The sequence below is a fragment of the Meles meles genome, chromosome 2, assembly GCF_922984935.1.
Source record: "Meles meles chromosome 2, mMelMel3.1 paternal haplotype, whole genome shotgun sequence".
NCBI lineage: Eukaryota > Metazoa > Chordata > Mammalia > Carnivora > Mustelidae > Meles > Meles meles.
Window position 1 is genome coordinate 104463734 of NC_060067.1, and position 14493 is coordinate 104478226.

The following is a 14493-nucleotide window of genomic DNA, read 5'->3' on the forward strand; positions in this document are numbered from 1 at the left end:
TATCCAATGCCAGATATTTAAGGCACCAAGATCCAGGACAAGAGATCCCATGTATAGCATTTTAAGTTTTTTGGATAATCCCAACTTTCAGACTACTACTTTTTAAGTATTAGAGCTACAGAATTCACCAGAATCCAACAGAAGATTAGAGAACAGAACATATCTACAAATCATTTCTTTATAGTTTTCCCCCAATGCCCCAAATAGTTTCCAAAAAAAAAAAAATAATTCTGCATTAGTTGGGAATGTCTATATATGGGAATGTCTTAATTCTTGGCCATAGGTACCAAGATATGATGAACCTTTTAATTCACTGATGATTTTAAAACTCAATACAGAAATAAATAAAAATAAAAATCCAAGGGACAAAGGACTTTGAATCACTATTATCTATGTGAAACTCCATGAAGTATTTATGTAATCATACGAATATGGGATAATTTATCCAATAGAAACTATTACCATAGTAAATGTGTATGATATAAAATCAGCTATAAATACCCATGCATGTTAAAAAATATATATATACAGCTAAGAGTGAGCTGCAATTTGTGTTTCTTCTATCTGCTATTTGTTGGCATGTAAATATTTGGCAGGTAATTATTAAGCACCTACAAATCTTAACGTTGAAATAAAATAGTACCAAAGGCTTTAGAAGAATATTTTGGGTGGCAGGAAGTTTATATTTGGATAGTCTATCTGTGGAACTACTTTCTGTAAATGTCCGTTTAGGGATCTCTCCTAGAAACTGAGTTTGAGAACCCTAATGTATGAAAATAAGGCAAATATTTTTGAAAAACAACATTATTTTTGACAAGGTAAGCATAAATCCAGAAATTTCCAATTGTTTCTTCCTTTGTGTATACCAGTGTAAATTTAATCTATGATGACATATTTCCTAAAATCTCACCATAAATCAATACTATCTATAAAAGGCAACCCTAAACTTGTGATAGGATGATGTTACAATAGGAAACCATGTCAGCTCTGGAGAATTTATATCAAAAATCTACAGAATGGTTAAAAAGATACTGACCAAATGAGGTGTTCCATTTTAAAATTTAATTGATTCTAGTTTATCCACATGCAAATAACTGATGGCAAATCCTTAGTCTCAAACTGCCTCTCCCCAGACATCTAGTACATAAGCAAGGATGTCTCTCCAGGCTTTAGTCAGTGTATGGTGGAAAATGAGGGTCTCTAATAAATTATAAATTTTTAAAGAATATATAAATAAAAAAGGTTTTTTTCTTCAAAGTCTACTATATTCTAAAGCCAAGAAATTGCTTTGCCTATTCACATCTTTTTCCTTCCATAATGACAATAACAAGTTCACTTCATTGTTTATTATTAGACTAAGTTAGAAGTAAAATTGTTGAGAGAATCTATGAAAGAATATGGAATGAACACATAGATATCTGGCACTATTTTACCACACATAATAACTTTTTATCTGATTAAGGCTTTAATGTATTCTTTTATGCTGGCTTTATTGGTAATTTTATTAGAAATTCTCTTATGACCACAATTATCGCTTTAATTATGCACTACTATTAATTAAATGATGAAATCAGAAAGCTGAAAACCTTTAGGGCATTAACATATAAAATTTATTTAATTTGATATTATTTAACTGAACTCTATACTTTGTAACACATCAATTTTTAGTAACTGGGTGTACATTTTGCAACTAATTTGCCCTGGTAGATTCCCAAGGATGCACTGTGAATCACAATAGGCTATGCTACTAACGTTTTTTCTAAGGTTGTAGTGACTGATATCATTTCAAAATTTTTTCAAGCCAAATTATTTTGGTTGCATTCTATTATCTTTGATAATGGATTACGTATTTGTTCCCATGACAGTATAGAAGGTTTTTGCTCTAAAATGTAAACTCCTTAGCTCCCTTCTAGGTTGACTGACAGGGTAACAGTTCTCAGACCAGTTAGATTCCTGGTTGGTACAGATCTCTGAGAAGAGGCATTTAAAGCCTCTGCTTTCTTTCTCTGCTTCTCCCAAGGAATTGGGGTACTTCCTGGATGAGCGCCCTCTCAAGACACACACTGAGCTATCTTTCTTTGAGAGAGAGGCTCTGTGAGGACGTGTATATCAGTGTTTCAGGTTCCACTGTGAAAGTCGTCTTTCAGAACTACATGTGGGAAAAGCCATAATTTCCCCCAAATAACTGGTCTGATTGTCCCCTAACAAACATCATGAATTATATGAGCAATAACACTTTTCTTTTTCTGTTGGCTACCAGAAGCTAACAGCCACATAATAAGACATAGTTAGGATCCTATGCCTGACATATCTACATGTTAGTAACTCTGTCCTGCCAGCTTACCTTTTATTCTTTCTTCCCTCCCCAGCCCTCATTAATTCTGTTTTCCTATTTTATTGCATGCATTCCTGACAGCCACTTCATATCCTCCCCCAAACAAAGTAGAATATAAACAAAAAGAAACGAAGGAACAAATTCTATTTCTCTTTTAAACTATCTTCTCAGGGAATCAAAAATAAAATGTGGCTGAATAGAAGGTTTTCACTGCGTAATATTATCCACGATTTAATCTCCTTTAAGTGACCTACTTTATAGAAGATGATTTATAAAAATGAGTTCTTCAATTACTGTACTTCCATAAAAATAGAATGTCCCTATAACTCTCCCACATCTAAATGTATATAACAGTGATGATGAATATGCAAAGATATTGACTACAGCACATTTCATAAAACTAAAATACTGAAAATCACCTAAATATGCACAAATAAGAATTTTAAAATTAATTGGGCATTTACATCTGGTGACGTATTATACAGCCATTTAAAAGAATGAGTCAGGGGCACCTGGGTGGCTCAGTGGGTTAAGCCTCAGTCTTCGGCTCAGGCCCTGCTCTCAGGGTCCTGGGATCGAGTCCCACATCGGCTAGACTCTGCTCAGCAAGAAGCCTGCTTCCCCCACTCTCTCTCTGCCTGCCTCTCTGCCTGCTTGTGATCTCTGTCAAATAAATAAATAAAATCTTTTAAAAAAATAAAAGAATGAGGGGCGCCTGGGTGGCTCAGTGGGTTAAGGCCTCTGCCTTCGGCTCAGGCTCAGGTCGTGATCCCAGCGTCCTGGGATCAAGCCCCACATCCGGCTCTCTGCTCAGCAGGGAACCTGCTTCCTCCTCTCTCTCTGCCTGCCTCTCTGCCTTCTTGTGATCTCTGTCAAATAAATAAATAAAATCTTAAAAAAAAATAATAATAATAAAAATAAAAAATAAAAGAATGAGTTGGGTTTACATGAACTGATAAGGACTGGTCTCTAAAATGTGATACATGAAAAAAGAAGACACAGAATAGTTCTTACTTTATGCTATCAATTTATAAACAAGGATAAGTTGCAAATGCTTATAAATCTCCACAAAAAGCAATAAGAAACAGTTCCTGGGGTTGGAATTAGGTGTCAGGGAAACAGGGAAGTTAGAAATACTTACCTTCACTACCTTCTCTCTCTCTAATTTTTCACTTAGGCATGCATTTATTTTGTTAAGCAAAATGATTTTAAGACATAATTAAGATAAAGATTAGAATCACTAAAGGAAAAGTTATGCCTTGATGGTCTTAAAGCCATTTTATTAAAGTATTTTGACACAACAATATTTTAATGTTTCCTGAAAATCTTTTTATCATGTCTCCAAAAAACTTTATTCAGATACCAAAATTCTACATAATCCTCCCTAATAATAAGAAAATCCTCTATACAAAGTGATAAAAATTATGACTGACCTATAAATAAAAGGTCAATGAATGAAGCAATTCTTTAAAGAATGTGTAAATCCTTCTTACAAGTAAAAAGAACCTCACATCCATAAAAAAATACATAGCCAATTGTCAGGATACCAGGTAGAAATCCTGGCAAATGGACTAACCACATTCCATCTTCCCAGTATGAGCCAGTTGCCTCTGTTCCAAGAGGAAACAGAAGAAAAAGGGAGACAAAGGTCCTTCACTGACCTACCAGAGGGCCTTTTGGGAGAAAGAGGAGGAATCAGAGTATACTAGAATTAAGCAACAGATCAGATTCTGGATATGGAATTGCCAGAGCTTTAGGTCAGCACTCCAATCCAGTCTTTTCCATAACTGTTCAATACCAAGTAAGAAACCACTTGGCCAGTTGGTCAAAACCACAAACATATATGCCATTTGATCGCACATAAAAAGTTACTTTGTAGAAATACTAGCACACATCCAAAACAACATTTCTCCATTGTATATTTCAAGGTTACTTATTTTAGAATTGTTTGTATTAGTAAAAGATTAGGATCAACACAAATGTCCATCAATAAGAAGCTGATTAATAAATTATGATACAGCCATTAAAAAATACTATACATCCATTAAAAAAGCAGGCTCCTCATGTACTGATGATAAATAAAGCTTTCCAAGACACACTGTTAAGGAAAAGGAGAAATTACAGAACAATGTATACAGTGTACTTTCATTTTTGTAAAAGAGATGGGGTAGAGAAGATAGAGAAATTTGACCATAAATATATAAAATCTTTCTGAAAGGTACACAAAAAGCTGATAATGTTCACTGTTCTGAAGAGGGATACTTGAAGAAATAGATTCATTTTTTCTTACAAAGTATTTTTAAAAGATTGATGGGAAAAATTTTTAAACCTGCATCAAGTTGGTGGGAAGGGGCTGAAACTATGTGCGTGGTGGTGAGGAAGGAGGGGGAGCACTGAGGATGAGACCATGAGAACCCTCCTCTCCTTCCCTTTCATCTCCCACACAAGGAGTATCTTCCATTACTCACTAAGAGATGCTGCATGCAATCATTCAGCATCACGGGACGATTGCTTTAAAAGCATGCAGTTGAGTAAAATGGACTCAAAATGCATATAACCTGAACTCTACAGACTCTTCAAAAATGCTGTTTATTAAGCTTGCTATAACAGAGACTAAAGGAGGAAAAACACACCCATGTGTTTTGAAGCTTATGGGAAAGTTTTCAAGTAGAAATACAATGTTGCTTCTAGGGCCAGAAGTGCTTGCTTGGTAGCAATGAGTACGCATGTATTCCTTCTCTTTCTATGGCAGCACATCTCTGAGGCCGGGATCTGAAGTTGGATCTAGCAGCAGACCTTGCAGCAACTCAAGTTGTTTCCCTTTCCATGACCTAACCTCCCAGTTTAGCAAGCACCAACGTTTCTAATCCATAAGGGCTAAGACCCTCCCAGATTAACATTAAGAGACGATGGTAGGAACGGAGTATATTTTAAGAGCATTATATAAAGATCAATTCCAATAGGAGAAAAGATGAAGGAACAAAGTAATTTCTGTGAAACTTAACTTTCAACACTATACATACTCAAAACTACCTGTTTGAAAAGGTCAAACTTCTTCTACACCGATTTTAGTTTGGAATCTACATTCCAAGGCCACTTGAAGTTACCGAAAGTACATGGTGTTCTTAAATAAGCTTTTCACAGAAAGAGGTAGTTGAATAATCTTAATCAAAAACTTCACTTCCTCAGGATTTGGAGCAGGTTTAGTGCTAAAAGTAGTTACAAGAGTGTTCACTGCCTTGCTTTTATTCCTACCTGGGGAAAAGAAAACAAAGAAAAAAAAAAACCAGAATCTGCATTACCACCCCTCAAAATAGAGAAGGAAGCTAAAAACAACATTAAGGCAGTGAAGTGTGCTCAGCCCCATTAAGGTGGCCCCAGGACCTTCTGGCCTTCTGCAACATGGATCTGGGCAGTATAGCCTATCTGAGACCCCCAGCTATTCCTGGACTAGGTATGACTGTACGGGTCTAAGGAAGGTTGATCATAAAATGCAAAACCACATTCAATGGAGGTCATCACAGTTGTTGCCTCAAAATGGAAAGGCATTTACTAGGAATAAACTCTCTGTGAGGGAAACGCTACGTATGGTCTTCAAAGCCAATTCCAGTATTTCTCGTTTACTCTTGATTATTTTAAAGAAAGTATTCAAAATTTAAATAATTAAAGAAATGTATAATTTATACAATTTTGTGACTAGGGACAGGAAACCAGTATAGGGAGCAAAAGTTAATAAATCACGTTCCATTTTCACGATAATGTTTTTGAACCCAGATACAAGTAATGACTGAAACATGAAATTTAAATGTTTCATTTACAAAATCAAAATCTCTGCTTAAACTAATAATCTTTTCATTTGAAATACAGAAATTTAACAATTTGCTCTCAGTCTTTCAAAGGTCCACATTCCTGAGGCAGTATTATATATTATCCAGCAAAATTATTTAACAACTTCAAAATAGTTTCAGAATAAATTACTGCTTCTCCATCCCCTGTTGCACTAACCTATACATTTATGTAACATTGATAAGAATTCAAAAGTTTCACTTTCCCTGACAGTTGTACAGTTGTAGCCTTTACTAACCTCACGGAAGGGGTAAGAGGAAATGAGGTTTAGAACTAATAAAGCAAAGTCAAACTCTAGATACAGGTTTTACATCTTTCCAAAAATTTCAGAAAAAATATACCAGAACATCTGCATTTTGCCTAGTTTTAAGGAAAAATGATACAAAATCACCCTAATTCACATATTTCCCTCAGAAACCACAAATTGCTCAGTGATAGTCAAAGAACTCAGAAAATAGCTTTGTTGAAACCTGGAACTTGTTGCATTTTGAATTTTTCTTCACACCTCTAAAAAGTGCCTTTCACAGAAACACTACTGTCATAGCCACATATACAGCCAAATCTGTAAGTCAAGTAAACAGAAAAACAACCATATAGAAATACAATATTTAGATCCTCTATACTCCTTCCATATTAGGGAAGTTCTTTAAATAGCTAACCAGGTATAAACATTAATGACACTCACGTGTCCCAAACTACCTAATGCTTTTAGTTAAGAGTCAGTTCCACAGCATACACAGTTGTTTTTTTAAAATAAAATACACAAACCTTGAGAAATCGTTTTTTACAGAGATCTCCACTTGGTAGGAGAAATTGTTAAAATCATTAAAGTGAAATGTACCATTAAGTGAAGGAACAGAATAATTGCAGAACAAGAAATGAGTATTTTGTGACAATCTGAGTAATTAAGGTGTGGTATGTTGTAATCTGTAACTATCAGTGTTTGTGCTTAAGAAAACTCACTTTACCACAAAGAGTCACATCAACAGCTGATAAAAATAAAGCTCAAGACAACTGGAAAATCAAGTTTTGAATTCTCAATGCATAGGGACCTATTTATGGGTCGAAAGGAGGTGGGTGGGGGATGGGTGAAATAGGTGGTGGGGATTAAGGAGGACACTTGTGAAAAGTACCAGGTGATGTACGCAAGTGCTGCATCATTATATTGTACACCTGAAACTAACGTTACACTGTATGTCAACTAACCGGAATCTGAATAAAAACTTAAAAAAAAAAAGAATATAAAACAAACAATCAAAGGATAGAAAGAAGGTAAGGATATGACCTCTAAAAGAACTATGAAAACACAACCTGACTGTTTCTGGACTAGGTCCTGCTTTCTGCAACCGGGGAGGAACGTTGGGATAGAATGTCAGGTGGCACAGGCAGGAAGAAGAAGATAGCTCCTATGCATGTCTGGGTAGCATCCTTCCTTCCTGAGTCCCCGAGGGAAGGATGAGAAGTCCAGCTGAATGCAGCTTGTGGCTGGACACTGTGACCAGGAGTGGAGGCTGAGCAATACGAGCTGTATGCAAAGTCAACTGACCTCAAACAAGGCCACGGAAAGGGGAGTAGCAAGCATGCTCTATGTCAATACATCTGCTTGTCTCACAGCAAGAGAGTCAAAACATCTTACATCGACCAAATGGATTAAACACCAAAGGGTCACGGCATTAGGACATGAGATATAATAAAAATATATATATAATGAGAGTATGGCCTCCCCACTTACACATCTTCTAAGGGATAGAGTGGGAGCTTCTGTGTCTAGGTGGAGATAGCTTACTTTTGCTTTGCTGAGCTAGTCTGAAGGAAAATTCCTAAGTGAATCGTTGGGAAAAATAAGAACCAAACCTTCGCTAAGGAAAGAGGAATGCTCCTCATGGGTAAGAACTCTGAAATGATCTGAGGGTCAGAAAGACAAAAGCAATTTTCACATTAAATTTCCCAGAAGCTCTTTGGAATCTTTGTAGGTAGTCCATTACCAGGTATAAGAGTTAATGAACAGCAAGGCATTTTTCCTTGAGTAAATGGAGGGACAAAAGTTTCAATTTCATAAAAGCTTCCTTTAAAAACTAATCAGGAGCTTTCTGTTTGTCCGCAGCAAGCCTCTGTTTGGTGTTCTTCCTACTTTGAGCTGACCTCTGGCCCCTACATTCCTCTACCTGTTTATAGCAAAACAAAGACAGGGGAGCTCTAAGCTGACAGGAGACATTTGGACCCATCTGAGATTCTGGAAAAAACAAAAACACACAAGTAAACAGCCATCTTTGAACTTGTTTTTACAACTCTGCCATTTATAATATTAATGGTAATGATCTACCTGGCTTTTTTAAATTTAAAGGCATTTTATTTTCTTGTACATGGAGAGCCTTGGAGTCATTGTTTTTATTTTGGCAGTAAAATGCAAAAATACATTTATCATGCCTAGAAAACAAAGAATCTGATAGCACGGGTATGTCCCATTCCAGAGCACTCTTTCAAAAGCAGTATTTCTTTATATTTCTTTACTTTCATCAAACATATACATAGCATTTACTCTGTGCCAGGAACAACATTAAGTGCTTTATGAATAACTCATTTACACCTCATTTATAGTCCTGAGGTATTATACTATTTTATATCCATTTCAGAGATGAGGAAAATAAAGCACAGAGAAGTTGAATGACTTGCTTGAGGTCACACAGCTAATAAGGGGTGGAACTGAAATTTAAACCCAGGCTATCTAGCTCAAGTCCACATTCCCCTCCATTACCTTGCTCTCAAACATTTCACCAAATCTAAGTTGAGATAAACTGTGATTTGTGCAAGATCATCTTAGACGTTTTTATAACATCACCATTCAATAACTGACTTGTCATTGTTACAGCTGGCTCAGATTCTCAAGGAATACAAAGAAAGGAAAGATAAATACTATTAAATATTACACCTCACCACTTTATGTTCTGTTAGAAGCAAAACAAAAGTAAATAATAAAACAGTGCCTCATCTCTGCTGGGAAAGCTAGTTTGCTAGGAACTTACTTCGATGTTTCAATTCAGTAAGCCACCATAACTTGGAAAGGTCTTTACACTCATTCAAATTCAGAATCACCCAGCTGGTGTATACCAGAGAAAATTTAATTACATGTAAAAAGACAGAACAGCTCAGAGAGGTTCTTTCTGGGGAATTCCACAGTTGATGAACCTCTCAGAGACAGAGGAATTTTCTCCTTGGCATTCTTAGAGTGCATCTGGCAGAGTGCGTACATACTCCTGCACCCCTGCACCCCTGCCCCTGTCGAATGCTCTGGCACTCTGCCTCCAGGGAAGGTGTGCTCCACTGTGCTCAGGGCCTTCTGCCAAAACAGCTTTGTCCTAGGTAGGCCTGGGGTACTGTGCACACCCCAAAGCACTCCAACCTTCATTTTGGAAGTGCCCTGCCAATTAAGACAGCAAAAGAGGAAATTATCTCCATTCCTGCAAAGAAACTGCTCATTTGTTTAAATGTGGGAACAGTGTGTGTGTGTGTGTGTTGGGTCAAGAGAAGGGTCCTCTCTTCACCCTTTGATTATCAAAGCCTGATTGCTCTTCAGATACCCCTCCCTACCCTGGCGGTCTCCAGCTGTGTGAATACTTCAGACACCCGGGTATAATTGGCAGAAGAGGACTCCACCAGGTGCCGTTCTTCTTTTGGACCATCTTCCCTTAAAAACAATTAACCAGTAGGGCACAGCAGCTTTGCCTAATTCTTTTGTTTACTGGAAACTGGAGTTACCATCATCTCCCTTTATAAAAAGGGTCAATGGCCCAACTGTGCAAAAGTCTGGCCCAGTGGCTTGCAGGTAACAGACAAACATTAATCCGCTTTCCCGTTCCATATCCAACCAGGGATGTCAACCCATGACCATGACCCTCCCTCCTCCTCAAATTTAAGGGCAGATATGCACAATTCTCAATGATGAAAACAGCTGTGGGAATTCTTCGCTTCCCTAAACTTAAATCTACCCAGTTGCTCCCACCTTTTTTTTTTTTTTAAAGATTTTATTTATTTGACAGACAGAGGTCACAAGTAGGCAGAGAGGCAGGCAGAGAGAGGGGGGAAGCAGGCTCCCTGCTGAGCAGAGAGCCGGATGTGGGGTTTGATCCCAGGACCTTAAGATCATGACCTGAGCCAAGGCAGAGGCTTTAACCCACTGAGCCACCCAGGCGCCCCCAGTTGCTCCCACCTTTAACATATCTCTAAGGCAAGCTCTGCCCTGCCCAGCTCCAGCCTTTTTCTATTACTCCAAGCTCCTTTCTCATGAACAATAAAACACTGGGATATAAGGAATCCAACTTCGTTCCCATCCTCTCACCAAACACACCAACCTAGCACAATGCCCCAGAAATTCACTTGATAATTGCAGATTTTCTCACAGGGGACGTGGAAAACAATTTTGAGATCCAGATAAAGTTGCAAAGAACAAATTTCTCAAACTTCCATGTTGTGGCTCTGATGTCTACCATTAAAATATCCATGGAAAAGGTAAATATCAGTGTTCTGATCTGGCTCTTATTACATGATGTTGATTACTTCTAGAACTTAAAAAGAATGCTTTTTTTACCGGTGTTACTTGATTATGGTGGGTGGTCCATTTAGAACAGTCAATACAATCTCACTTCAAAAAAAAAAGGTTTACAAATAGGCCACTTTCCACAACAGGTATGGTAAGGATTTTATTAGTGCTGTACGGTTCAGAGTCTGTTTAGTGTAAATACAGTCTAGACTAATTATCTCACCCCCATCTCAGAGTCTGGAGCACAGAAAAGAAAAGGTCTATGAGAAAAGAGGAGCTGGAGGTACTGGGGACAAATGCTACAATACATCATAGGTGGTTCTCTGAATAACAAAGCAGGCGCCATAGGACTGTTGCCTCAGGTTGAGAAGGGGCAAGGAATGTTGGAACCACACCACCAAGTCTTGCTCAGTAATGAGCCCACTGACGTGCAGAGTGAAGCCATGTATGAGGGTGGAAAGCCGCACCTCTCGGGTAGAAAGTCCCTGGGGGATGATACTCACGCTGACACTGTCCCCAGGACCGGCGGGTCCAGCCCCAGCAGCAGTCAATTCTCCCACCATAACGACAAAGGCCAATTGAAGACACTATTTGCCTGGGCCACCTACCAAACAAAAAGATTCAAAATAAAGACACTTTTGAAATTAAAAATATTTTCCTGTTGTTTTTTTTTTAAGTCACACCCAACAATTTTTGATGAACTCCTTCATGCCTGCAGAAATTTAAGGATAAAACATATTCAGAAAAATAGTTCTGCTGTGATCTAATTCCAAATTTCAGAAAGTTAAACACACACACTCTACACACTACACACAGGAGTAGGGGGAAAGGGAGGGGAAGACCCTTTCTTAAATGGAAGAAGCACCAGCTAAACCAAGAATTCTCAAGGCTGACACTCACAGGGTGGTTTCTGAAGCTCGAAATAAAACATTCCTCAAAGACCCACACCTGTTACTTGGGGGAAAACCAGTTCTGACTGATTTATCATAAACTGAAAAGTATTAAATAATAGGACATGTCAAAGCCAAAAGAAAAAATATTCTGCCTTTTATTTCTGCCTTGGAAAGGCAGAAAGATGGGAGCTTCCTCAAAATCAAATGAATCACACCTCTTTGCAAGACTCTTTGGCAGAAAATGTTCCCAGAAAAAATAAAACAGTATAAATAAAACCAAGAAGAGTTTAAAGGGTAGCTAACATCTCAAGTGTCCTAGGGGTTTGAAACTTTTCTGCATCAACAATTCATGTTATCTTCCTCACTCATGTAAATAAGGGCTAAAAGTATTCAATTTCAGTATACCAATTTATCCACCAGATCCCACTTTCACACCTTATTTGGTGAATCGTTTCTTTGTTTAGATTCACACCTGACTTTCTGCTCCCAGAGGGCCAATGTTTTAATTGGCTGTTTTAAAATTAAAGCTACCTTAAAATCTTGTGCATAACCATATGATATACTTCCTACTGCAAATGTGTGTGTCAGCAATGCACAACATACCCGAATGTGAGCAAAGAATTGGTTTAATAAAATAAACCAGCCTCTGGACGCTCCCCACATTTTCTCAAAACACTCCTAATCTTTCCAATTCCCGTTTCTTTGCTCTCCTCCTATGCCCTCAAGCCCAAAGTACAAAATAACCCCGAACTCTCGATTTCCTCCGACCAGGTGGTAAACAAGCCATTGCGCTCTTCCTCCTCAACGCTCCGCTGGCTCCCCCGGTTCCCGTTCGCCTCCAGGTACAAGACAGCCAATCAATCGCGGAACTGATTCGTTCCAAGATTACAAGTAAAACAGGTGTGGTTGTCTTTAGGGAGGCGCAGAGGGATACGTGGCGGGGTCAGAGCGGGGGACGGGGGGGTGGTTCTCTGAAAGAGGAAGAGTGGGTGGCGGCGTGACCCGGGTTAAAATCTCCGCCGGCTGCTCCAGCCTGGTTGGTTCCTGCACGAGCAGCCACGATCCGCGCTCGGGGCGCGTCTGGTCTCTAATTGCACGGAGGTGGGGTAAGCGAGCACGCCCTCCTGACCCACAGACACACACAAACACACTCGCCCGAGCGGATCCCGCGGCGGGGCAGAGAGCGCCGCGCGCCGCCACCAGAGGAGCGGCTGAGTGACAGCGGCGACGGAGCCCGGGCTGTTGGAACCTGTCAGAGCACGCTGCAGCCAGGCTCGCCCCAGGTCCCGGAGCTGTGCGTGCGTGCGTAGCCGTACACAAACACACACCGAGCGCTCCTCACCCCGCCCCAGTCCTTATTTTAAGTCCTCCTCCCTCAAGAAAACCAAGTGCGGAGGTAAACGGGCCCTCCCGGGAAGCCCCATCGCTCCTACGCCCCCCACCCTTTATGGGAGCGGCCCGGACAGCTTCCAGCCGGGATTTGGCCCGCCACCTGAAGCTGCCCCGCTCCAAGAGCCGTCTCAATCACACGCGAGAGCTTCCTGGCCGGCGGGGTCCTGGGCATCACCTCGGCTTACGAGGCTTGCCCGCGCCCTCCCAGCCGAGGTGCGGGGCTCCAGGAGCCTTACTCCTCCCCTGGCCCCAGTCCCCGAGCCGGAGACGCGCTGGGCTCCCGGACTCTTGGGGGGTGCCCTCCCCAGCCTCGGTCGGCCACAGGTTGCGAGAGCGGTTCGACGGCCCTCCTCCCGCCGACGCCCAACTTCTGGCCGCGCAACCCGGCGGGGAGAGGGGACCCCAGCGCCGCGAGCGCGAAATCAGCGCGAGAAGAAGAGGGCGCGCCGTGGCCCAACTCACCTCACGTCGAACTCGGCGGCCGCCTGCAGGTAGAGCGAGGAGCTGAGCACCAGCGCCAGGAGGAAATCCATGTCGGGCGGCAGCGCCACTGCGCACGGGGAACAGGTTGGGGGTGCTGGGCGCGGAGGAGGGAGGCGTTCGGCTCCTTGGCTCCGACAGGAGTGCGGGCGCCGCCGCGACTGCAGCTGCTGTCGGAAGAGAGCGGCGCGCAGCCGGAGCAGGTCTGCGGCGCGACGCCGGGAGCCCCCTCTGCCTCCCTCCCCTCGAGGGGAGGTGCTGCAAGGGGAGCTGCGCCGCCGGCGGGGAGGGGCGCAGGGGGCGGGGGGCGCGCGTGCGCCTGCCTTGCCGCCCTCGCTGCGTAGGGCCGCGGGTGAGGCTGCTTGGCCCCTCGGCGGGAAGCTCAGGAGCACCGAGGGAAACGGCGTCTCTTGAGGGCCAGCAAGTGGGGCGAGCGCCAGGCTGCAAGGAAAGTTGCAAGCCCGGCCTGGGCGAGGGAACGCAGGGCGCTCCGCAGGAAAGGGTGAGCCGAGGAGGGAAGGGGCCCGGGGCGTAGGTGCGCGCTCCGCGGGTTCCGCCAGAACAGGTGGTGACCGCAGCGGCGAGCCGTGGCTTCCACCGGAGGGCGGAGAAGCTGGAGACGGGAGACGTTTTGGGGGCTGGAGCTGAGCAGTGTCTACACGGAGTGAAACCACAGCACGACTGACGACTTGGACAAATTAGCGGAGGCAAACTCCGGGAGTTTGCTTCTCCCGCAGAGTTGGCAAAGCCTTGTTTTTTATTTTGTAACCAACCGAGAGAAATGTTTGGCTCTCCAGTCGAGTTTTGTAGAAGGAACGTGCAGACTGTTTCTATCTCTGCCAGCTCAACTTCGAGCATTTAGAAGGATAGCAACGGCTGGCCCTCCAGGGGCGCGTGCAGGCCAGAGAGGGCAGGCTGTAACTACTTAGCAGTCTGTGGTGTCTGATCTTGGGGAGAACATTTAGAAACCATTTTAAACAATCATTCTGTTACTGCAGAGTAAATAATAG

The 14493-nt window shown here is 41.7% G+C and overlaps 1 protein-coding gene across 4 annotated transcripts in view; it reads right to left on the bottom strand.

The window, feature by feature from the left end:
- Positions 1-14119, bottom strand: part of NPNT (nephronectin) — an 80295-nt gene extending 66176 nt beyond the window's left edge. For 2 of the 4 annotated variants that reach the window (XM_045995646.1, XM_045995638.1), the window contains exons 1-2: positions 13466-14117; positions 11222-11322 (exon numbers count right to left, since the gene is read on the bottom strand). In XM_045995646.1, the coding sequence (XP_045851602.1) occupies positions 11222-11322; positions 13466-13536 (172 nt within the window). In that variant the 5' untranslated portion in view covers positions 13537-14117. Of the gene's footprint in view, positions 1-11221; positions 11323-13465 lie in introns of all 4 variants that reach the window. The other 2 variants (XM_045995622.1, XM_045995630.1) reach the window with 2 other exon arrangements.
- Positions 14120-14493: the final 374 nt, after the last annotated feature.